At 40.3% G+C, this 26,490-nt stretch overlaps 1 protein-coding gene, 1 pseudogene and 1 gene segment (V, D, J or C); all 3 read right to left on the bottom strand.

Annotated features, from left to right (window-relative positions):
• Positions 1–2,661: 2,661 nt before the first annotated feature.
• Positions 2,662–10,977, bottom strand: LOC146548549 (uncharacterized). The gene is made up of 7 exons (XM_085262278.1): positions 10,112–10,977; positions 9,465–9,535; positions 7,356–9,384; positions 7,055–7,270; positions 6,930–6,983; positions 4,689–4,787; positions 2,662–3,395 (listed from the first exon to the last, which is right to left on the bottom strand). Exons 1-7 carry the CDS (start codon positions 10,185–10,187, stop codon positions 3,160–3,162), a joined length of 2,781 nt encoding a protein of 926 aa, XP_085118404.1. The 5' UTR covers positions 10,188–10,977; the 3' UTR covers positions 2,662–3,159.
• A 1,979-nt stretch (positions 10,978–12,956) lies between these two features.
• LOC146548550 (histone-lysine N-methyltransferase Set8-like) lies at positions 12,957–14,486 on the bottom strand (annotated as a pseudogene).
• A 7,758-nt stretch (positions 14,487–22,244) lies between these two features.
• Positions 22,245–26,490, bottom strand: part of LOC146548551 (Ig kappa chain V-III region MOPC 63-like) — a 37,620-nt gene continuing 33,374 nt past the window's right edge. The window contains 1 exon segment of the V gene segment in view: positions 22,245–22,780. Coding sequence covers positions 22,455–22,780 — 326 coding nt within the window.

Below are 26,490 nucleotides of genomic sequence, written 5' to 3' on the forward strand. Positions count from 1 at the left end.
GGGAAATGTGCAATCATTAATAATTAAAATTGATGAGCTCTCAGCACTGGTACGGAGTCAGAGGGAATACTGGGAGCGTGGCTTGATCGGTTTCACTGAATCATGGATGCACCAGGACATTCCCAACGATAACGCATCCGTGAAAGGCTTCCATACTGTTTGGGGGACAGGGACAGCATCGCTAGCGGTAAGTGAAAAGGAGGTGGGCTTGCTGTTTTTGTTAACAAGCGGTGGTGTAACTCTGCCCACATAACAATCAAAGAAAGGATTTTTTGCCCGGACATTGAACTGTGTGCTGTTGGACTGAGGCCGTATTATTTGCCCAGGGAATTTACTCATGTCATCTCAGTGGCTGTTTATGTTCCTCCTTCTGCTAACCCCACAGCTGCATGTGACACTATCCACTCTGCCATAGCCCGGTTACAGACTCAGCACCCGAGTTCCTTCATTGTGATCTCGGGTGACTTCAACCATGTCACACTGGACAATTCACTACCAACATTCAGACAATATCTGGACTTTCAGCGCCTCTCTCTGTCTCTCGCTAGCAAAGTTCCCCCAGACAACAAAGTAAAGCTAGTTTTAGGCTACGAGCCCGACGTATTAGCAAGAGGTCCCTTTACTATGGTTTGGAGCCACAGACCTGTTTTATACACGCGGGGAATAGTTTTCTATACAAGATCACTGCAAAAAGTGCAGCCTTACCTAATGTCCACCCTGCTTCCACTGAAGGCGTGAACATACAGAGAGATGTTCTCTACCCATCACAGGAAACTAGAGGCAGAACTATGAGGCTCTAGAATGTGTTGTTTTTGTCATCAAGCATGCACTTGTTCTGTATCCTCAAGAGTCCAGAATGATTGAAATATTCTTAAAGAAACATGAAGAGCTTCACAACACTCACATTGCTGTACACACATGGTAATATATAAACTTCAGACAAAGAAGCATGTGAGAAAAAGCAGCAGACAGGTGCCTTGTCTTTGTCCTGGTAGGATTTTATGTGGTTTTATGGGATGACTTCTTCATTCTTCCCCCTACATGTAGGCAGGACTATACAGCATGACAGATATGGGAACACTTACTGAAACATTTTTCTCTGAGATCATTTAAAATCTGGATCATACATGAGACTGAAGGAATTAGAGGAAACTTTTAAATCACGTCTAAAAACCCACTTTTATTCCTTGGCTTTTAACCTCAGTGAGACTTAGTTTCTTTTTTTAATGCAGTAGTTATTTAATTAATGATTTCACTCTTCTTTTATTTGTTTTTTATTTATATCTCATGTAATTTTATTTTACAGTTCCAATGTACAGCACTTTGTGTCAGCTGTGGTTGTTTTAAAGTGCTTTATAAATAAAGTTGATGATGATGATGATGATGAAACAAGTACTACAGCTACTCACTGCTATAAAATATATTTCATGTACTTTTCAATCATGATCAGAATAAATCTGAAGCAATAACTGACTAAATACAAATATGAGAGAGTTTATATATTTACAAATTAAAAGTTGTAATCTTTATTACAGAAAAAAATCAGTTTGACATAAATGTAGAGAAAACAGCTGATGTGAGAGAGTCTCCCTGGTATACGAGGAATGAAGGGATGGAAATTATTTTTCCCAAACATATTCCCTCATTTGATGTGACCAAAAAAGTGAGGATATAAATATGTAATTAGGGGATAGTGATGACTTCTTAGAGCAACTTTAATACATTTTCAGTGACCCTTCACTCTAAGAGGACAACTGGTTCCAAGTCAATGCAGCAAACTGACTCACAACATAAGAGTCAGATGATTTCCATAGAGAGGCACTTTGCATCAGCAGCACCATGCTCCAGTGCTCTGGGAGAGTTTATAGTCCTGAGAGTTGAACACTGGATGACTGACAGCTGTCCTTCATCACAACAGAAGCCACAGAAATCCTCCTCATCAAAAACATGACTTTGATCTGCGTCCTCATCTGGACTCTCCTCTGCTGCTGCTTCACAGGTAAAGTCCAGAGAATCAAACTCCTCTCCTCTATCAACATCTGTCCCTCTGAAATGAAGCCCACAAAACCATGAAGCTGCTTTATGTTTTTGTCTCTGTGTCCTCAGAGTCCAGAGGACAGATCACAGTGACTCAGCCTGGAGCAGTGAGCTCTGCTGTGGGAGGATCTGTGAGCATCAAGTGTACGACCAGTCAGAATGTTTATTATAGCTATCCATATCACTTTTTAGCCTGGTACCAACAGAAAGATGGAGGAGTTCCTAAACTACTCATTTACTATGCTAGCAGTCGAGTATCAGGGATTCCAGCTCGTTTTACAGGCAGTGGATCAAACTCTGACTTCACTCTGACCATCAGTGGAGTCCAGGCTGAAGATGCAGCAGTTTATTACTGTCAGAGTTATCATGAGATCAACAGTCAGTATGTGTTCACACAGTGAAAAACAGTCGTACAAAAACCTCCCTCAGTCAGACTGAACAGAAACTGAAGTGACTGCTGCAGCTGGAAGATACTGCAGAGACTGATACAGTTCACTGAGGACACGGACACACACACACACACACACACACACACACACATACTGGTAAAGGTGAATTGGAAGGACAATTTTTTCAAACAAGATTTTTGCAACACTAAACGGACCCCCCTTTCCACTTGTGCTAGATAGATGAAGTGCATCTTTAAAAATCCCATTTGAGTTGTACAACACAAATCTCACTTCAAAATTGTGAAAAACACACCAGAACTCAAAATATAAGAACCTGACAACATGGTGTAATAAGAGGACAACACTAATTAGGTAACTTGGCTCCTCCCCCTGACATGAACAGTAATTGTCAGGGCTAACTTTATTAACAGGACAAAGGCCATACACATACACAAACATGTATTTTGTGTGTATTAAAAGGGCAACAGGTGAATAAAAGGAACAAATTGAGTGCATTTTACAAAAACAGGATTGTTTTGTTAACAGAAATGAAAATAACTGGCAATATAAAATTATATGTCCTCTTAGATCAGATGCACTAAAACAGTGTCAACAAAATGAATTTACCAATCTTCTAATAGTAAAATTCTAAAATAAATAAATGAGAAACCAAAACATACAAAATATCTTTTGTAACTCCTCCAAGAAGTACTTTGGAGTTATGTAGACTCCTCTACATAGGATTTTCTTTTTTCTTCAACGACACGCCCCGATTCCTCACAAAATCTCTGATGTTTTGAATAGAACGACCAGCCAGAGCAGGATCTTCTGCAGTTTTGCATTGCTGGCATTCGATAATAGTGGCCAGTTTTCCTTTTTTGATATGTTCGCCAAAATACTTCATTATCGCAGCAACCTCCGTGGGAGACCAAGGATGCTTTTTGACCCTCCTTGCATTTTCCAGAGAAGCTAGAAGCAGAAAAAAATAAATGTAAACAAACTACTTTTTAAACAATTTTTAAATTAAAGGGGACGTATTATGCTCAATTGTGTGAGTTGACATGGTTGTAGGATGCAAAAATATAATGGCGATAATCGGCTTCCTTCAAATAAGCCGAAGAATTGAGTTCTGCACACACTAGTTTTACAGCCCTGCTAAGAACAGTTAGTGTTTAGTCTACACAGCCCAAAGACGGCCTTTGCATTGTCCACGAGGACAGGTGCTGAGGCTGTGATTATGCTGGATTGTGCAAAATACACTACCTGGGACCTAAAAGAGCTCCTTTTTTAGTTGTTGAAAACCTACACTTAAGGAGTCGGGAGGCAATTCATAACCAAATATACATACAAAAGCAACAAAAAAAAGTGGGTTTTGCATAATATGTCCCCTTTAAGGTGAATTTGTTGTAACAGTGTTTCTTTGGTATAAATCCTGTAATGCTGACTGTTTAAATACTTATTACAATGGATGAATACATTTATTTAAATGTGAAAATTCTGAAAGGTAGCCCACATTAAGTCAGAATTCCAATAAATAGCTATGGCAAATCACTATGGATGGAGAGCATTTTATTCCACACACCGTTATACAACAAAAAACATGTATAGCATGATATTGTAATAATTTGAAATGTATAACATATACTCAAACATTTCATATATAACTGTCTGACTCAAATGTTTATTTAAAAACAAGGGTGGACCCTGCCTGACCATGAGGTGGGCCTTCAGGTTTTTTCAGTGAACATAATTTTCTTCAAGACGTTCAGGTTACAGCCCACAATTAGCCAAACCAGCCCAAATTTTCCAATATTATCCAGATTCTGCCTATGGGAATAAGATGATGTTCAGAGTATGGAGATAATGTAGAAGCCCAATGGTTGAGGAATCCTCAAAATTAAAAACCCAAATCATAATATGTTCTCATTGCTTTGTTTATTAATTGTTTTGGTGCATTGCTGTTTTGAAAATGATAAGTATTTAAATGTATTACAGATTAAAACAGGCATAGGGAAAGTAATTTAAACATTTATCCCATTACTTAATACAAGGTATTGTTCCACATTGAATGTGATTTATGTTTTACCTTACCAAGTAGGTTAATATAATTGTCTAACCAAGTTGTAGAATTATGGTACGGTCCCTGGCAGAAAGATGAGCATAGTCACCATACTGGCTTGGGTGGTGTGGATAACTGGGTTCAAAAATGCATGAAGTTTACATTTGTGCTTAAGTGACTTTTGTATGCATGTCACCATTTACCAGATTGTTTATTTGTTTTCTTCTTACTGCTTGGCTTCATCTCCTTGTTTAGTATTCTGTTGGGTTCAATGACCTTACCCGCTCCATTTTTACTTTGTGCTGAAAAACAAAACAAAACAGTAAGCATATATTTGTTGTATTAAATCTCTTATAATGTAATGTCAAATGCTCCTGAATGTGGTCAAGCAACTAATGGACCTTGAAATCTTGAATATGGTTTCTAAGATAAATCCAGAGTCGCAACTATGACTTTTAGTTTAAGGTGACACATGTGAATGTGGAATATGGCTAGAGCTATTACAGCTGATATTAAAAGATACAAGGCTGAATTTTTCTCCAAACAAGACTCCGGTGTAGTGATGGGATTTCCGGCTCTTTTTAGAGATCCGGCTCGCTCGGTTCGGCTCACTAAAAAGAGCCGGCTCTTTCGGCTCCCGAACCGGCTCTTCAGGTTATTTTGTTGCTTTCATTCATTTATTATTAACAACAATATAAAATTATGCACAAAATGAATTACTAATGTTTAAAAACGTGTTTTCTATGTATATATGTTCATTATATAAATCTGCTTTTATTTATTCACTCCACATAAAATTTAAAAAATAAATTATAAAATACAAAAACCTACCATTTACAATTTAACTTTTAAAATTTAAACTTTAAATTTAAAAATACCAAGTGCCCAGTGCTCAGCTCAGTGGGTAGACACACTGGCAGCTTCACTTATATCACACTTAATTCACTGTGTTTTATCTTCCCATCGCACTGATGAGTGGACAGTTTTCAGGTGCCCGTGCACCGGCTCTATATGATATCCTTTTCTTGCAGACTCTACACTCTGCCTATGTATTGTCAGTAAAATTTAAATGGTTCTAGATTTTGCTTCTTTTCTTGGTGTCACTCATTTTCTTTACTCCACCTTTCTAATGTGACGACATTGTCTCTTGTTGTTGCTCCCGGCTCTCTTTCTCTCTCTCTCCCTGCTGCTCTTTTCGTGTGCTACTGCTGTTGCGAGTGTAACTACCGCCCCTAGCTCCTCCCTCTGCTCAGAGGCGGGAGGGGTGCAAACGCAAGGCTCTGTTTGCGCCCCTCCCGTCTCTACTCAGCGCAAACACAAGGCTGACGTGCAGCGAAAAAAGTGAGAGAGAGGGCAAGAGAAAGTAAAAAAAAAAAAAATCCACGGCTCCCAATAAGGAGCCGGCTCGCATCGTTCACTTCAAAGAACCAGCTCTAAGAGCCATTTCGTTCGCGAACGACCCATCACTACTCCGGTGACTGGTCAACTTTCCACTCACCACTGATTTACTGTAGAAAGAGGATGAGAGCGTAGAGGGAATACTTCAGAAGCGCAAACCAGGTAAATAAAGAGTAGTAGATCAGCCCTCCACACACCAACTATTTTCATCTCTCTTGATTAATCTCATCTCCTTCTGTCTCCTGCAGGGCAGCTTCCTTTCTAACATCCTTCAACAAACCTTCCTCACTGTCCCTTGTTTGCACATGCCCAACACAACCTCAACCTGGCCAATGTAGAACAATGTAGACATTTTTTCCAACATGTGCAGTCCCAATGATATTGTTCTTCCTAATCCTATCCATTCTCTCCACCCTCAAAAAGAATCCCAGCATCTTTGCTTTCCCCAAACTCACCTCCAAGAACTGCAATCTATTAAGAACTCTGCTGCCCCCTTACTCTACTGCACTCACTCTAGAGACTATATCACCACATCCTAAAAAGAACATTACTGGCTGCACACTGACTATAGTATTGAGTGCAAACTCCTAATCAACTTTTAAGCCTTCAACAACCTCGCCCCCGCCACCCTGAGGGATTGTCTTTACTGTCACTCTCCCACAACACTGCTAACACTAACCTCCTTACCCCCATCATCAAAATCATAAATCTGAGGGTACAATCCTTTGCCACTGCTAATTGCACCCTCTGGAACTTCCTCTGCTCATTAGATTCTCTCTAGAACTTTAAATCACAGCTCAAAATCACCTGTTCAAACTAGCATTTCCTAACTGACCATCCTCCAAAACTGACCTTTCTATTCTGTTGAGCTGGTCTTTAGAAAGATCCTTGACTTTCTTTAAATTACCATTTGGACAAAGGTAACAATCACTGGAAAAATGATAGTAATGAATTATCTTTTTTTTTTTTACATAAAGATAGCAAAGATAGCAAAAGTGTCTAGGAAGTAGTTACAAAGGTAAAAGCTTCAATAAATGATGACAAACACATATCTGGAGGTTCCTTGACAACTTTCTTCATCATTCTAGTATCTATAGAATCTGTAATAAAGTCTATTAGTCATGTGATTTCATAAATTGAACAAAGTTGAGACTAATCACATTGTACTTACCAATCTGTGGATATACAAGATTTCCTTCATTGACCTCACGCTCCGCTCCGACCTCCTCACGCTCCGCTCCGACCTCCTCACGCTCCGCTCCGACCTCCTCACGCTCCGCTCCGACCTCCTCACGCTCCGCTCCGACCTCCTCACGCTCCGCTCCGACCTCCTCACGCTCCGCTCCGACCTCACTTTCTTCACTTGAATCTGTCAACTGTAGGTTATCTAACAAAATAAAAGATTGTCTTAATGAATTATAAGGTTATAGTGCAGGAAACGTGTATAATTCTTAACCTTAACACCACTTTACCTTCGATTTCAATCTCTTCAAGTGTTTTGCCTTGAAGGCTTTTGAGAGACCCTTTCTCCATGGCAATCAGTAGTTTGGATATTTTGGCAAGCTGGGTAGTAGCCTCTGGAAGTCTATAATATTCGCGATGAACACGAATATCATGACCTAGGAAGTTGGCAACTTGGTCTAACTCGTGATTCTTGAGGTTTAAGATCTGAGACAAAGTTGCGACATGTTTGCGCAACTGCGTTGAACGTAGGTGTTCAGGGTTTTCAGCCCCACATTCAGTCGCATAAATCCTCAAACAGTCCTGTCCTCTGTAGGGAGTCAGACAATGAGGTCTGGCAAACAGGAATATGTTTTCTGCCAGAACACCACAGTCTTGTCTTTTCTCTGTCAGCCGTGTTATGGCATTCACCATGTCTGGTGAAAGTAGCACTGCAACCTTGCGTCCTCGTTTACCCCTCAATTCTACACGACTGAAGTGTTGACAAAGGTAAAGTTCAAATTTTGTCAGTCCAATTGCAACATCCTTGTGCAGGGTACTAGTGTCTCTCTCCTGGAAGCCATTCAGTGTCATCTTTGAAATTTCTCCCCCTCTTCTCCTGTTAAATAGTATTACATTTGCCATGGTAGCTTTACAAAGTTCACTGTATGATTTTGGTGAACTATGCTCTTCCAAGTCCTTCAGTGCTTGTTCTGTAGTCTTCTCCAGATGTCTATGAAGACGCTGAACATCTTCTGTGAAAGGAAGTGTGGAAGGCTTGTTGAAGTGCCGCTCGTTTAGTGTGGTTAATGCAGTATGGGAGATGAGTTCTGACCACTTTGTAGCATAAAGGGTTTTGAAACTCTGGGTTGACTTTATCAGTGCACTGTCTTCTGCCATCAGTGCTCTGCAATGTATAATATCACAGACTTTCTGCAGTGAGTGTCCCAACTTTAAAGCAAGGCTTGGAGTCGAGTAGCAGTTCTTTTCTTCATCATACCCACACACCTTCTTAACAGCTTTGATAACCACATTGAAATTTGCAGGTCTTACAGCATCCTCAAAAGTGTGTATTGAGCATTCTTTCCGAAGTGTGAGCAGAAGTCTTCCACATTCTCGGAGTGTCTGGCGAATGTAGTCAAATTTGGTGGGATCTTTCCCATGTTTGTTAAAGAATGATTGAGCAAGCTGAAGAATAGAGAAGTCACTTCGCACAGTAGAAGTTATTTCATCATCTTTCATGACAGCTAATATCTTCCAAACACCGGGGGAAACTTGCTGACACAGAGCTGACTCACTCATACAGGCCAGGGACAAGACCTTTTTTCGTCCCCCCTCTGAATTGGCCTCCACTGGTTTTGAAGAACATTTACGAACATGTCTCCAAAGATCTCTTTTAAGATATAATGCCTCGCAATAAATGCAGTGAATATAGTCTTTTCCTTTGTAGGGTTTTTTTGATGTGCGTCTGGTTTTTAATGATCCAATCCCACTTGCGATGACCTCCGAGTTATGTCTGTGGTTTCCTTTGTTTCGCAGCTTAGAAAGCATTTTCAAACGGTCTTTGGACTTCTTGGGAAGACTTAAAACTCGAGCAACATCTGCATGTGATTTCTCATGAGTTTTTAAATGACGTGTAAACTTTGTCTGTAGTTTTCCACAAATGTAGCAGTATGTTTTGTTTCTTAGTGAGGAGGATGTTTTTAAGGAATCTTCAGCCGTAGTATTAGAGTCATCAACAATGCCTTCAGCATCAGACTTTTCTGCTGTGGCAATAACCCCTGATACGTCGAGCTGTCTTGTGCCAATTCCATCTTCAGATATTGATTCGGCATCTTCTGAAATTCTTTGTCCTACTCTCTCTAAAAAACTTTCTAGGCGAGGTCTTTTCGTTTTGCAAGCAGATTGACTGCTGGAGATCTCAGAGTTCTGTACTTGTTTGCAACTTATATTTAAAGGCTCTGATTTGTTGTCCCATGAGCTGTCTGAGTCAGCTATAGAATCTGGCACATATTCCTCTTCTGATGAAGCCCCCTCACTTGAACTATCTTCACTAAAGACCTAATAACAATCAAAAACACAAAGTAAGACTTTGTTTACCTTACATATTTTACTGAGAAGAATTCTGCAAAAACACTTACCTCTGGAAGAGGTTCAGTGAGGTTCACCTTGTGGCTAACATAACATCTTTTGTGCCAGGACTGGTAGCAAACTAGACAGAGAAAAATTAAGTTAATAAAAGAAAGGTAGTTAAAGCCGCTTTCCCCAATTTTAAAAAAACAGGCTAGATGGAAGCATAAACACAGTCAAGAAGGCTCCCCCCTCCCATTGGATATTATCCATAGGCCACACCCCCTGGTGTGCTTTGCTGCTAAACAGGCCAGTGCATAGTGTGGTGGAGCCATGTTAATGTAGAATTTAAGGAGTCAGGAAAGACTGTTCTATCGTTTTTCTGGACTGAGCCATGTTATTGGCTGATGGTTTTAGACAAATGCAACAGAACCACTTCATTTTTTTTTCTTTAATCTCCAAACAACATTTATAGCTATGCTTTGTTAAAATGTTGTTATGAACATGAAAAAAAAATATGTTAAGCTAACTTGTTTTTGCAAATTGGGTATAGCAGCTTTAATAATGACATGGTAAGTAAATATGTAAAAAGTGCAGATGTAAAAGGTTCATTATGAACATATATCATATTTACTTATGGATTAGTTTTTATAGTGTTCCTTATGGATCATATTTAAGATATTCTAATGTACCCAACCTTCCATAATTAAATAATTACCTTCACATCTCACACCACTCCATTTCAGAGGCGAAAAAGGTCCTCCACATGCAAAACATTTTTCTAAACTTGACATTTCGTCAGGGACTAGATCATGATCGCAGTCCTGTTTGGTAAAAAAAAAAAAAAAAACCAGTGTAATCAAAAACAAAATTCATACTTTTGTGATGTAAAATATCACAACCAAATAGTTGTTTTGGTTCCTCTTTAAAAAGGAGTTAAGGACGGAAGAAAAAAAAAAAAAAAAACAAGTTCAAGTGTTACTAAAACTATTAAATCAATTTTTGTAACTTTTGCAATGCAAAATTTAAAGGGAAAAATACCTGCTGTATATAGATCAATTTTCAAAACAATTTGTTCTTCTAGGTTTTATATTATGGTATATATTACAAAACCACAATGAAAAGAAAATTCATTGTGGACCCACAACACCCAAAAAAGATTAGACTTACAATTTGTTCTTTCTGAAATGAGAAGATGTGTCCAAAGTTTTGACTGGGAGTGTAAAAAAGTATAATTAAATCATGAAGTCATGAATCCATCAAGACATAACGGATGGCCTTTACACAACAATGTTACATAAATGTGCTTAGCATTAACAGGAAAGAGTTTAGCGATTGTTTCGGTTGTATTTACATGCTCCTTCCTATAGTAAGCTTCATTCTTGCTCCTTGATCAGCTGAAATTCAAATATGCGATCTAACTACATCAGAGTTCATTTCAACCAAGCCGAGAACTACGTCTTTATGCAAACCAGATTTAGGGTTGGGGTTTCATACTTCTTGTTTCAAATCTCAGTCCTCCTAATGCGTGCATCTTACTTGGTCAAGATAACCAAGGACCCACATACCTCAATACTGCCTAATAACTAGCACCTCAGTCTACAACTAAAACAATCTGACACTGAAACTCCAATTTACCTTTGTTGCGTCGTTAGGAGAGGAACTGGCTGCATTCTCATCCACAGCCTGAGATGGCACCATGTTGGATTTCTAAAGAAGAAGCGTGAATAATGAATGGCAGTCTTTGGGTCTAGCCAAGATGAATACAGTCCTCCTAATGTCTGGACCTGTCCAGTTGAGTATTACACAGGACCCGTGTGTGTATGCACAATTGCCAGAGTAACTCTCATTGATCTGAATTCATTTCTAAACTCAGTCCTCCTAATGTCTGGACCTGTCCAGTTGAGTAATACACAGGACCCGTGAGTGTGGGCGCACTTGTAGGTAGAACTCAGTTGTTTATACTTCATGTTTCAAATCTCAGTCCTCCTAATGCGTGCATCTTACTTGGTCAAGATAACCAAGGACCCACATACCTCAATACTGCCTAATAACTAGCACCTCAGTCTACAACTAAAACAATCTGACACTGAAACTCCAATTTACCTTTGTTGCGTCGTTAGGAGAGGAACTGGCTGCATTCTCATCCACAGCCTGAGATGGCACCATGTTGGATTTCTAAGGAAGAAGCGTGAATAATGAATGGCAGTCTTTGGGTCTAGCCAAGATGAATACAGTCCTCCTAATGTCTGGACCTGTCCAGTTGAGTAATACACAGGACCCGTGTGTGTGGGCGCACTTGTAGGTAGAACTCAGTTGTTTATACTTCCTGTTTCAAATCTCAGTCCTCCTAATGCGTGCATCTTACTTGGTCAAGATAACCAAGGACCCACATACCTCAATACTGCCTAATAACTAGCACCTCAGTCTACAACTAAAACAATCTGACACTGAAACTCCAATTTACCTTTGTTGTGTCGTTAGGAGAGGAACTGGCTGCATTCTCATCCACAGCCTGAGATGGCACCATGTTGGATTTCTAAGGAAGAAGCATGAATAATGAATGGCAGTCTTTGGGTCTAGCCAAGATGAATACAGTCCTCCTAATGTCTGGACCTGTCCAGTTGAGTAATACACAGGACCCGTGTGTGTATGCACAATTGCCAGAGTAACTCTCATTGATCTGAATTCATTTCTAAACTCAGTCCTCCTAATGTCTGGACCTGTCCAGTTGAGTAATACACAGGACCCGTGTGTGTGGGCGCACTTGTAGGTAGAACTCAAGTTGTTTATACTTCCTGTTTCAAATCTCAGTCCTCCTAATGCGTGCATCTTACTTGGTCAAGATAACCAAGGACCCACATACCTCAATACTGCCTAATAACTAGCACCTCAGTCTACAACTAAAACAATCTGACACTGAAACTCCAATTTACCTTTGTTGCGTCGTTAGGAGAGGAACTGGCTGCATTCTCATCCACAGCCTGAGATGGCACCATGTTGGATTTCTAAGGAAGAAGCGTGAATAATGAATGGCAGTCTTTGGGTCTAGCCAAGATGAATACAGTCCTCCTAATGTCTGGACCTGTCCAGTTGAGTAATACACAGGACCCGTGTGTGTATGCACAATTGCCAGAGTATCTCTCATTGATCTGAATTCATTTCTAAACTCAGTCCTCCTAATGTCTGGACCTGTCCAGTTGAGTAATACACAGGACCCGTGTGTGTGGGCGCACTTGTAGGTAGAACTCAAGTTGTTTATACTTCCTGTTTCAAATCTCAGTCCTCCTAATGCGTGCATCTTACTTGGTCAAGATAACCAAGGACCCACATACCTCAATACTGCCTAATAACTAGCACCTCAGTCTACAACTAAAACAATCTGACACTGAAACTCCAATTTACCTTTGTTGCGTCGTTAGGAGAGGAACTGGCTGCATTCTCATCCACAGCCTGAGATGGCACCATGTTGGATTTCTAAGGAAGAAGCGTGAATAATGAATGGCAGTCTTTGGGTCTAGCCAAGATGAATACAGTCCTCCTAATGTCTGGACCTGTCCAGTTGAGTAATACACAGGACCCGTGTGTGTGGGCGCACTTGTAGGTAGAACTCAGTTGTTTATACTTCCTGTTTCAAATCTCAGTCCTCCTAATGCGTGCATCTTACTTGGTCAAGATAACCAAGGACCCACATACCTCAATACTGCCTAATAACTAGCACCTCAGTCTACAACTAAAACAATCTGACACTGAAACTCCAATTTACCTTTGTTGCGTCGTTAGGAGAGGAACTGGCTGCAATCTCATCCACAGCCTGAGATGCCACCATGTTGGATTTCTAAGGAAGAAGCGTGAATAATGAATGGCAGTCTTTGGGTCTAGCCAAGATGAATACAGTCCTCCTAATGTCTGGACCTGTCCAGTTGAGTATTACACAGGACCCGTGTGTGTATGCATACTTTTCAGTATAGCCTTTATTCATTTAATACTATTTATACTTATACTGTACTATTTACATTATACCTTGCTTCTCCATGGCCAGTTGGAATCACCATAGTTATAGGTGATTTCTTCTCCTGGACCAATATCTTTGATTGCAAACAAACAGAGATGGGGCCTTCCATCCACTCTGGTAACTGTCATTTTACTGTTTGGATTCACATTATCGTCATTTACAAGTCTGCCAAGTGAGCCGTCCTCTCTGGTAGCATCAACACTAAAACAAAAAGTATACAATAACAATTACACTCTGTAAAGAAAGTCATTAAGTATATTAGGTTGTAGAACGTCTGAATAACATTTTAATATTCAATTCAAAATATTATTTGAATATTATAATTTGTAAACCTCATGTATTTTATCCTTTATCAAAGCAGTTACATACCATAACTGTTTTCCATTGAACTTGAAATCAAATATGAAAACCTTGAGTGCATCATGGTAAAGTTTCATTCGGTTTTCTTGTTCCTCTTTAGTTATGATTTGTCCTCTGTACTCAAAAAGAAAATCTCCCTTTTGAAATGACCGACAGCTGAACACACCGCGACCTAAAGACACACATCAAAAACAAATTGGGCAATAAACTATAAACCATTTAATTAAAATCCTTCTTGTTTTTAAATATGTTTTTTATTTGATTATATTGTATTATTTATTTTGGAACATGTAACATGTTCATAATTCCTTGGGGAAAGACAAGGAAAAAATAGAAATATAATAATAATAATAATAAAACAAGTATAATTATATTCGTGATTATTAATTTTCTCATGCATGGTATGCTACAAAAAAACTACAAAAAACATAAAAATTTCTATTTTGAGAAGCTGACTGCATTCTTTGGAATCAACTCACCTTTAAATGAATCAATATACCTCACATCAAATCCTGCCTTGTCTTCACCTAAGGAGCAGTAATACCTAGCATCTTGTATGGGATTTATTTTAGCTCTCCGTGGCCTTGTTGCCGCCATCCCCTGCAAAGATCAGGTATTAATGACTTTAGAAATAACACATTATACTACAAAATGTATGTAGACATAGAAATAAACAGATCGAAAAATCTATTTATGTTGGGGAGAGCTCCCCTAAAGGTTCCAAATATCTGAATGCCCTACCTGTGGAAGTTCTGTTTCGTATATTTTATTTGGTCTAAGGTTACTGCAAATCTTAATGAGTTAATTTTCATATCCACATTTCCTTAACCTTTTATATTTCTTAAAGTTATAAATTAAAATAATGATTTAGTATGGTTGAACAATAAGCATATTTGTCCTACAGTTTTTGTTTCATTTGTAAAATATTTTCTGAAAACAGATCTCACTAGTTTTAAAACCACAAGTTTTGTGATGCTAAAACCAAAATTAATCAAACCAACAGCAACAGAATGTCAAACTTTTGCTACTAGCATGCTGGCTAGCTAAACTGTCAAAAATTAGATGCTTTGGTGTATCCGAACGTAATATAATAACCTATATTACTTTGCTTTATTGGATGAATATATTTATATAAACATCATGTGTAAGGGAATTTGTATGGTTCTCACCTGATCTTCCACGAAAGCAGTAAGATAAAAGCTGTCTCATTAAATCCTCATGTCGTGCACCTGAACTCTTTAGTGTCCTCTTCTTCTTCTTCTGCTCTTTAAATGTTCATGGTGGTTGGCAACCAGCGTAGATGTACATTAGCGCCCCCATAGTGCTGAGGAGTGGATATCATTGGCCAAGAACAGTGGATTAACACTGGGATTCTTGCAAATAGAATGCTATGATGTAATAGAGTTAAATTGCTCTAGTGCATTCTGACATAACTCACTTGGAATATGTAGACTTAATAATACTGTATAAAATGTAATTTTTCCAAAAGACTGATATTTATGCTTCTAAATTTTTAAAGAATGAAACAAAAGTAGTAAATGGGGAAGATGAGTTTTAGTAACAACTTCAAAGTTATTTGGCTAAAAGAGTTTTAAAATTCAAATAATTAACTTGGACCAAAAAGGCATATTATTGCTACAATGAGATTGGTGAATAAAAATAGATTAGACCACAGATATTTAAGTATTGCAGCAATACAATTAATTTTCATGACCTTAAGTGTTTTTGTGATGCTTTCTTTTTCTTTTTAAATAGTAAAAACTCATGACATAATTAGGACAAAGTTTATAATGAAATAGAAAAATCTTTATTATTGTGGCTGGTCTGGGATGCTGCTGCAGGTGAGATGGACTCACCTGCATTGTATCTACAATCTATTACAGCAACCGTATAATTATTGTAATTGTTGGACAGCGCGAGGGAACGACCGGCTCAGGTGAGCCACAGGCTGGTGCGCTAGCGGGATGGGGGTGCCGCTGGAAGCGTGGGCGGTCCCTGGAACCACCTCGTCACCAGCGCCGCTAGATCTACAGGCGAACGCCCAGGTAGTCACTTCCCCGTGGCTGGGCTGGGGCGCTGATGCTCCAGGCCTATTCCCTCGCTTGCTCATGGAGGGGGAGGGGAGGTGGTTCCTCGGTCTTAGTCGGGGGAAGAGGGTATGTGGCGGGGCGTGTTCTGCGATGCCGCTGCATGTGAGATGGACCCACCTGCACGGCATCTATAATCACACCACGCTGGCTTAAAACTTGTGCTCTGCTTGTGGTGTTGTTTGTGGTGATGTGTACGGCAGACACAAACATACCTTCCCACCCTCATACACACAACCACAAACACTCGGCCCTCACCCAACGTGGACACAGACATAAATGGACACTGTACACACAATCACACTCCCCAAACATTCTCTACATCCCAGGTCCAGGTATTCTTGCCCCGGAGGGGGAACTCATACCCAGACCCAGATGTTGCCCTCCTCCCTGAGGTGGAAATCAAGCAGACCGTCCCCGGCTCCGCAGTGGCAGGGGGCCGCTGCAACCCAGGCCTCGATCAGATGGCCAATTCCACCTTCAGGCCCCCCCGCCCTGACGGCTGGCAGAGAGTGGGGCTCTGTGAAGACCCCATGCCTCCCTCCGCTCGCTCATATGTAGTGTTGCTGCGTGCTGTTCTAAAGTGCATTTAAAACACGGGAGGAGATGTCATCTGTTCTTTTGATATTCATCAGAACCCTGGCTGCAGCATTTTGGATCAGCTGAAGACTTTTAGTTGCATTATGTGGACTTCCTGATAGTTAAGAGTTATAGTAATGCAGCCTTGAAGTAACAAAGGCATCAACTAGTTTTTCAGCATCACTCCTGGATGGGATGTTTCTAATTTTAGCAATATTACGGAGGTGGAAGGAGGAGACCCTAGAAACCTCTTTCATGTCAGATCTAAATGACATGTCTTTGTCAAAAAATAACACAGAGGTTCTTTGCTTTATTACTGGAGGCTAATTTAATGCCATCCAGATGAAGGGACTGACCAAGTAATTTGTTTTTCTGAGCTTCTGGTCCAAAGACAACTTCTGTCTTGTCGGAATTCAAAAGGAGGAAGTTTGAAGACATCCAGGTTTTTATGTCTTCCAAGCATGCCCGTAATCTTTATAACTGATTAGGTTCATCAGGATTTAGGTGTGCATAGCTATGGAAATTTATCCCATGCTGTCTAATGATTTTACCAATAGGGAACATATATATAGTAAAAAGGATCAGTCCAAGTACAGAACCCTGTGGTGTACGCCACAAGTAACCATAGAGGTTGAAGAGGATTTATCATTTACGTCCTGAACCACTTTCTGCATCAAAACTCTCACACTCGATAAATTAGCAGTCGGTGAAAAAGTCTCCTCATAATCAACTCCTTTTGTTTGACTAAAACCTTTAGCCACAAATCGAGCTTTATATCTGTCTGATCCGTCTGAGTTCTTTTTAACGGCATAAACCCATTTACCCCCCACTGCTTTCTTACCCTCTGGTAAAGTGGTTAAAGTAAATGTGTCATTCTCCTTAAGGGATTGAATTTCTTCATTCATCGCTTTTTCCCATTCTTTTGACTCACTTGACACAATAGCTTCACTAAATGATGTGGGTATTTCACACAACAATCTGTAGCAATAATCAACACTAGTTTGCATCTGTTCATTTTCACACTCTTTCACATCCGTGATATAATCACTCAAATAATCAGGTCTCTTTCTGATTCTGGATGGATAACGTGTAGCTCCAGCATCTACTTTATCCTCAGTTTTAACCTCGGACTCAGTTTGACTGCTTTCACTACCATCTGGAATGTCCTCATCCTTCGTCTGTTTGGGTTCACCATCTTTTCTGGATTCATAAACCTCCTCTTCATACATCTGATCACTCTGTGTTTGTTGATCCATTGTCGCGGGATTTAGTATTTTTATCAATCTGTGCTTTTCAACCTTCCCGGTTTTTGGGAAATAGATCAAATATGCTGGACTATTTTTGTCATATCCCAAGAAAACACCTTTGTCGCATCTTGGATCCAGCTTTCCCCTATTTTGTTTATAAGCATAGCACAATGATCCAAATTTTTTCATTCTAGAAAGATCAGGTCTTTTTCCAGTTAACATCTTATACGCTGTCTGACCTGTGCGTTTGTTAAAACATCGGTTCCTAATCACTCCCGCGGTTTGTACTGCATATGGCCATAAAGACTTTGGCAATTCGCTCTCAACTAACATGCATCTCGCCATGTCAAAAAGTGTACGCCAGTTCCTCTCTGCTGTTCGGTTTTGATGAGGCGAATATGGCGCCGAAGTTTCCTGCCTAATGCCGTGTCTACTTAATAAATCTCTGAACTGACTGCTTGTAAATTCAGTTCCATTATCAGAACGAATGCACTTGATTTTCCCATATGACGCCACATCTGCAATAAATCTTTCAGTTGCTTGAGTTGTATCACTTTTGTGTTTCAGATTATATACAAATGTTGCACCTGAATAATCATCAACAAACGACAAAACAAACTTAAACCCTTCTTTAGAGTTTGGCGTAATCGGACCAGCCAAATCCGTATGTACCAACTCTAATGCTGCCCTGGCCTTTTCATCCGGTTCTCGGTTCCTAGTTTGAATAAACTTCCCTTGTATACAGGCTTCACATTGCATATTTTTGTTGATTTTACCCTTAATTTCCATTCCATCAACGACATTTTGCAGATTTTGAACATCCTCATAATTACAGTGTCCTAGGATTTCATGCCACGTTTGCATATCAAAACATCCATTACATTTATCTTCAAACTCTTGCACAGTGTTTATAAAGAACAGTCTCTCGTGTTCATATATAGGGAATTTTGTTCCATCAACATGTTTAAGAAAACTGTCCCCGTGTTTGAAAACCACAGTGGCTCCGTTACTAGTAGCTGCTTTTACTGACAAAATGTCCTGTGGGAACGATTGAATGTAGAGTGCTTGTTTCAATGTTACCTTGTGGCTGCGTCCTTTACTGTCGATCATACTTATCTCAGCATCTCCTCGCCGCTTTGCAGCTCCTCTGCTCCGCCTTCCGTCAGCCAACTCTACACAATGAGCCTCGGGTTGAAATGTGTCATCAAAAGTCTTAAAACTCTCGATCTTCGTGAAGATATGTGACGTCGCTCCCGTATCCACCAATAGCTGGTTATTCAGCATCTCTTGGCCGCCGTCCGGGACCCTCTGGGGTTTGGAGCCCGTCTTGAACGCGTAGTCCTTCTCCACGACCCCTCTCGCTTCATCCCGTCTTAGCTTCCTTCTACAGGTCGCATCTTTGTGTGTACTACTCCGGCAAAAACTGCACCATACTCTAGATCGGCACGTTCTTGCAGTGTGTCCCTTTAGTCGAAAATTTAAAACACACAATCTCATTATTCTTTGATCTTCGGTCATCTGCTCGCCATGAAGTAGAATCCTGGTCTGATTGCACTTTTGTCCTCATTACGTTGTCATTAGTTATAGCCACACGCATTCGCTCGGTTTCTTCATAACTTCTGAGTTTTACTTTAAAATCTGAAAATGTGATTTTTGCTTCACTCTGTGTAACGTGCACAATCAGGGGTTTAAACGTCTCTGGTAGACCTTTCATTATCATTGCGATCAGAAGTCCATCAGTTAGTGACTCACCCGCATTTTTTAACGCTGTGATAATTGCTTCTGCTCGGATAATATAGTCCGTCACACTTTCATTCTTTTCATTTGTGAGAGAAGTGAGTTCGGTGTACAGACTTATGATCCTTGGCTTGCCCACTCCTGCATAATGACCTCTCAAAATTTTTAGGGCCTTCCGTCCGTCATCAACTGCATCTCTCATAACTAACGATAAACTTTTGTCATCCAGAAATTGTATCAACTCTGCATATGCTTCTGCATTTTTGTCATCATCTTCACCATCGGCTTCTTCATCACCCTCAGCCTTTAAGATGACATCTTTCAAACCTTGTAGTCTGAGATGACCAAGGAACTTCGTTTCCCATATCTCATATTTCCTTTCATCTCCATCAAATTGCAAACGGGAATATCGACTGCCCGACTCTGCCGTGCGTCTGCTCATGATGCACAAAAACGCTTACTCACTCAATCGTGCCAAACTTTTAACACCTGCCGGTAACTTGCGCAGCGGAAGCGTGCTGGGCCCATAACCTGTTAGCAGAGCTGCTCTGGGCCACGTCATGGCATAATATTTTTGAGGGAGAATAAAAAGTCAACACACATATCTTATTTCTGATGGAGGACTCTGCCACTACACTTCTCCAGTCCATTCACAAAGTCGTTGCATGGTGAGACATGGATAGGAAGTGGGCGGAGCCTTTTACCGTCATTTTATTGTGACGCAAAGTACAAACACCTGTGGACACACAATCCAACAGAAACGTTTCCAGCGGTGAGTATCATGGTTGCTAGGCAACCTGAGCAGTGCGACGGAGCCTAGACCGTCCCATTTCACAAGCCTCTCACTTCCGACCTTAGCGGTCTTTGAGTACGCGGCCCTTGTGGACTGCTAAGGCTGCGTATTTTAAGGCTGCAGACCCTGAATTGGGATACAGCCACAGAGACAGAACACCAAACCATGATAACCGAAACATGGGAAAATAATAATCAAAACTGTACACTAAGAAAGCAGAACAACAAAGCATGGAGCAGCAAAAAACCAAAACACAGACAGCAATAAATACAAAACACACAGTGAAGGGAAAGGGTGAACACAAGACCCAGGGAACACAGATAAACGTGAAGGCAAGAGGACCTAAAACAGTGAATAAAAAATAACCACAAACTCAAAATGCTGGGTCGAGAGACCCAGGACCATGACACCTAAATGCATTGAGTTGCCACTATGTGATTGCCCAATTAGTGAGTAGTTAACGAGCAGTTCGAGGTGTACCCAATAAAGGTCACTCTTTTTTACATTTGTTTTAGAATTGCAATATCCTCTTTACACAGGGCCAGGAAAGCATTTCCCCTTGAAAAATAAGATAATAGAAAACAACCTATATTTGTATTCACTCAGGTTCTCTTCATCTAATCTGATAACAGATAAATGAGAGAACAAACCAAAAAATAAATAACTTATCAGTCAAATACTTTTTCATACCACTTTGTAAGTACGTAACTGTATTTACTTAGTATAACTGTGAATAATTACACAAAACCTTAGTGTTTCATATAAAAGCAAAGCTTCATATGTCTTCTTTCCAACAAGGTAAAGCAGGCTTTTATTACAATTAAGTTCAACATACAGTGGTTCATTTGGTGTGGTCATTTTGGAACATTTACCAGTTATCTAACCCACATGTGAATTGGAAGGACTGTGTAAGAATTGGCGGGACAACTACACACAAGCCTCATTATTATTCACACATGTGTGAATATTCATGAGGTCCTGCTATTACACACGCTACCACCAGGGACACTCTTGGTGATACACAGATTTAACACAAAATCAAGTTTATATGTATTAAACCGACATCTTGATTTTTTTGTTTTTTTAGGGTTAGTGGACCAATAGAAACCACTCTACGTTGTTAGATTTCAGTCAAAATTAGCAGGACACCGCCTCTGTCCTGTTAATTCAAAATGTCCTTCTAGTGTGGTGTGTATTCAGACGAAATGTCCAGCTAATACATGTTTACCAACGCACACACACACACACACACACACACACACACACACAGTAATGTTTATGTGGGTTTGACTCAAAACATCAGACTTGTGTCCATCCTGACGAGCTCGCACAGAAGAACATGTGAAACACAAAACAGTTGATACTGTGAGTCAGATCTGTGATGAAGAAACTCTCCTGTAAATATTCAAACTGGGAAGTAGTTATTAAATGAGAATATTTTAGTAAACTGCAGTACTGATATATGTATGTATGTAGATTGCTCAGCTACATTCTTGGTCACAGAAATATTTCACATGATTTGATCTGAAGATTTAAAGTTTAGTTCATCAAGTCTTTAACTTCATCTTTGTGACATAAATTATTCTGACATTTACACTTTTTAACCTGCACTGATGTTCTGAAAGAGACATTTTTAGTGTCTCCTATGTTGATAAAGAAAGTTTCGTTTTTCTTTGGGTTATTTTATCAATTCTGACTTTGAAGAAAACCAGGACGGGTCTCATCACGGGTCACATGCAGGTTACAATAATCTGTCACCATGTTTTCTACTTCTTCTACACCCAACAGCAAAGATCATCACAAAATCCAACATGGTGGAAAATAATGCAGCTGCAACAGACTTTAAAACTATTTATAACAGGGAGCAGCTGTTGGCTGTTATTCTATTTTTAACTTATTGCTTTTTCTTTTCTTTTTTTTAGTTGTTTTCATTTTTTTACATTTACACTCTGATGTGATACAGCACATGTGATTCTCTCAGTCAAAGTTACTGAAGCAGAGATTTTCAGTGTATGGAAGCATCACTGCTGAAGCTGAAGGATGATTATCAGACAGAAGAGCAGCTGAATGGAAACACATGAAAACCACTATTTGAAGACCTCAGTTTTTATTTGAAGTATTAAAACCATCAACAGTGCCACAAGCATGAAAACATGAAAACTATCAAAGCAATACAGACACAGAGGGAGCAGACTGAGAGAAGCTGCAGACTAAAGCCAGTATCAGAGTCCCAGTGAGTCAGCTCAGGACTGGGAACACTGGTCTGTCATCAGAGTCTCTGAGAGTGGAGTGTGGGAGCCCTGGGTGGCCTCACAGGTCACAGAGCCCACCTTCTCCCACTGGTCTGCAGGGAGCCTCAGGGTGCTGCTCCAGCTGTAGTGGCCGTCATTCTGCAGCGCCCCGGGGCTCCTGCTCTCCTCTCCACTGCTGCTTCTTCCATCCACCTTCCAGGACAGCCTCCAGTCTGAGGGGAAGCCCTTGTTGGCCACACACATGACTGTAGCCTTCCCCTGCTGCAGCTCCTCACTAGAGGGCGCCAGCACGGTCAGGGAGGGGGGGACTCGGCCCACTGCAGAGAGAGAGAGAATAGATGTTAGAGAAACTGGGAGTTTGGGTGAAACTGATCTCCAGATGTTTCACTTCCCTCTCTGAGCTTGGTAACCATGGTAACAGACAGGCTTCACTGCTGAACCATGGCAACAGACGAGTTTCAGTACCAAAGATAAAAATATTAAAGTGTTTCTTTGACTTCTGATGTCCTCGTCTGTAATCTGTGAACTATTTCTTAGTTCTACAATTACAATTAAAATAATCAGAAAAATAAATTTGTCAGAATTTTATCAAAACTCAAAAATTAAACAATTTTGTATGTAAAAATGGAAAAAACCAAACCAACTTATTTTTGGTATATTTGGGAAAAATAACTTAATTACAAATTAAATCTCATAAACTGAGCCCAACGTGGTCAGCATGTTTTTAGAGCAGGGGTGGGCAACTCCAGGCCTCGAGGGCCGGTGTCCCTGCAGGTTTTAGATGTGTCCTTGAACCAACACAGCTGATTTAAATGGCTAAATTAGCTCCTCAACATGTCCTGAAGTTCTCCAGAGGCCTGGTAACGAACCAATTATGTGATTCAGGTGTGTTGACCCAAGGTGAGATCTTAAACCCGCAGGACACCGGCGCCCGAGGCCTGGAATTGCCCACCCCTGTTTTAGAGTATGGTTAAATGGTAACCATGTGGCAGTATAGTAATTTTAAATCTTCATCAAAGGCGAAATGAAATGGATGACAAATTATTTGCAGATACTTTGGCAAAAGGTTAAAACATAGAAACAAAAATGTGCCATCTATGAACTGTTTTTGAAGAAAAATTTCAAAAAAAAAGTTTTAAAAATTTAAGTTTCATTGAAAGAAAATGCTCAAAAAGATTTTAGTGTGAAATAATAACGGCATCATAATTGCATAATTTGTAGAAAACTGTGCACTTTTCTGTTGCACTGTCTTGTGTCTGTATCACTCTGTTCTGTTTTTGTAGTTCTTGTATACTTGCACTTTATTATAGTCCTATGTTGATTTACTGTTATATGTAGCACCAGGGTCTTGGAGGAACGCTGTCTCATTTCACTGTGTACTGCACCACTGTATATGGCTGAAATGACAATAAAGCCACTTGAACATGTTACATGTCAGTCGTGACTTGAGTGTGTTCAAAGCAAAAGGAGATAAAAGACCACAAATAAGCTGATTATCAGTAAACCGCCTGACATAACACAACACTCATCCACAAGAAAAACTGGCAAACAACAACAACAACTGGTAAGCTGCCTGAGTCGCACACAGCGGAGTTCCCGCGGAAAAATAAAATGTCTCTGTTATGGGTCGAATATTTCACATTTCTATCAAGTAAATTATTCCATGCTGTGTTTCAAATTAAACTGAAGAGTCGTGAGTTCATTAGTCTTTGGTGAATAAATAATGACATCGTCTAATATGCCATGTGTCGTTGTTTCTCTCAAGCTATATTTACCAAATTTGGACTCTTTTAACTCTAACACATCGATCCAAATTCACCCACAGATGTTCAACTGTCTTAAAGTCTGAAGGACTTGAAGGACACTTTATATGATTTATGTCAAAGAACAAGTGGTGTCATGAAACGGCTGAGCAGGCAGGCAGGAAAAGACTCAAATGCAGACTCCCAGAAACAGGACGTAAAATCAAAAACCAGCTTTATTTGCTGAATGGAAATACAAAACAAAACTAGACTGGGGGAAGTATAAACTACAAACACAAAGAGGCACACAGGGAAACACAGCCATGAGGGAGGACGCAACACAGGACTGAGGGAGACGCTGACCTAAATACACAGAGGGATAACGAGAACACACGAGGAACCCAGCTAACACGAATAACCACAACGAGACAAAACGACCATGGAAACACAAGACCTTCACAATAAAACAGGAAACATGATGCGGGAGCGGAGAAGAGGCAGACGAAAGGGAGTGAGGGAAGACGAGGGAGAGAGCAGACACGACGGGCTGGGAAACATAGATAAACATGACGGAATGAAACACACGGAGGAGAAACAAGGCACAAGAACTCACACCACAATATAAACACAGACACACAGAGGGAGACACAAAGGGCAACGACACAAGGGGAAATCTAATAACCAAATCTAAACAGAACAATGCAGGCATTAAAGAATGATCCTTAACATAAACAAGTAGACTGAACATAATACAAAAAAATGACAAAAACACAGGAAACGCAAACCGCTTGGTCGAATGAACCAGGACAATGACAAGTGGTCTTGAATCATTTCAGCAAAATGCCCCTGCAGGAGAAAAGCCTTCACATCTCCTCACTGCACGAGTAAATTTTGACAAAATTTCTCATCTGTCTATAAATCATGAAGGGTTCATGTGAGTCACATGCCAAATATGCCATGACAACTCTTTTTAGACACATCACATTGATCCAAGTCTCTGCTGGAGTCAGTCAGATGATTTCCATAGAGAGGCACTTTGCATCAGCAGCACCATGCTCCAGTGCTCTGGGAGAGTTTATAGTCCTGAGAGTTGAACACTGGATGACTGACAGCTGTCCTTCATCACAACAGAAGCCACAGAAATCCTCCTCATCAAAAACATGACTTTGATCTGCGTCCTCATCTGGACTCTCCTCTGCTGCTGCTTCACAGGTAAAGTCCAGAGAATCAAACTCCTCTCCTCTATCAACATCTGTCCCTCTGAAATGAAGCCCACAAAACCATGAAGCTGCTTTATGTTTTTGTCTCTGTGTCCTCAGAGTCCAGAGGACAGATCACAGTGACTCAGCCTGGAGCAGTGAGCTCTGCTGTGGGAGCAACTGTGAGCATCAAGTGTAGGACCAGTCAGAATGTTAATGTTTATAGCAACAATTGTTAGGTTTGTAGCATAAACCTATTCGCTGGAACGTTAAGACAATATAATTACACTGCAAGCAAGACGCAAGTAGGCAAACTTCTTCATGGTACTCGTGCACGGGAGAGAACCGGACAACCGCCGTTCCTTCGCTTGACCCCAGTAGCTCTCGTCCGTCCTCCCATACACTGTCCTTTTATTGAGGTTACATGAATATGCATAGGTTCATTAACATACCGACGTCTACATACAAACAAAGAGTACCTTGCCTGTGTGTGTGTGTGTGTGTGTGTGTGTGTGTGTGTGTGTGTGTGTGTGTGTGTGTGTGTGTTGCTGATCAAAGGGTCAAACATCCTTGGTCAGGAAGAGGGTAGACTAGACCCCCCCCCCGGTGAGGAAGTCCAGCAGTTCATCTAAACAGAAAAGCACTTAGACTAGAACAGACGTAGCTACGTTAATCCTACCATAAAACAATTAAAACAAGATGCGACCTCTTCCCGTGCTCCCAGGATGTAGGTGTGCATTCTAGTGTGGAATGCACACCAAGCCTCTGTAGCCTGTTAAAGATCACACAACTTATCACTACACAATTGATTATACACCTCTAAGCATCTATGGTTAAATATTTCTAAGCATAAATGACAATCAACAATACAAACTCTAACAACAATCACCGTTTAGCCTGGTACCAACAGAAAGATGGAGGAGTTCCTAAACTGCTCATTTATGCTGCTAGCACTCAAGCATCAGGGATTCCAGCTCGTTTTACAGGCAGTGGATCAAACTCTGACTTCACTCTGACCATCAGTGGAGTCCAGGCTGAAGATGCAGCAGTTTATTACTGTCAGAGTTTTCACTGGCTGAACAGTCA

This window comes from Mchenga conophoros, linkage group LG22, assembly GCF_057382185.1.
Source record: "Mchenga conophoros isolate Kocher_MC1m ecotype Shallow Benthic linkage group LG22, M_conophoros_male_GT1.1, whole genome shotgun sequence".
Classification (NCBI taxonomy): Eukaryota; Metazoa; Chordata; class Actinopteri; order Cichliformes; family Cichlidae; genus Mchenga; species Mchenga conophoros.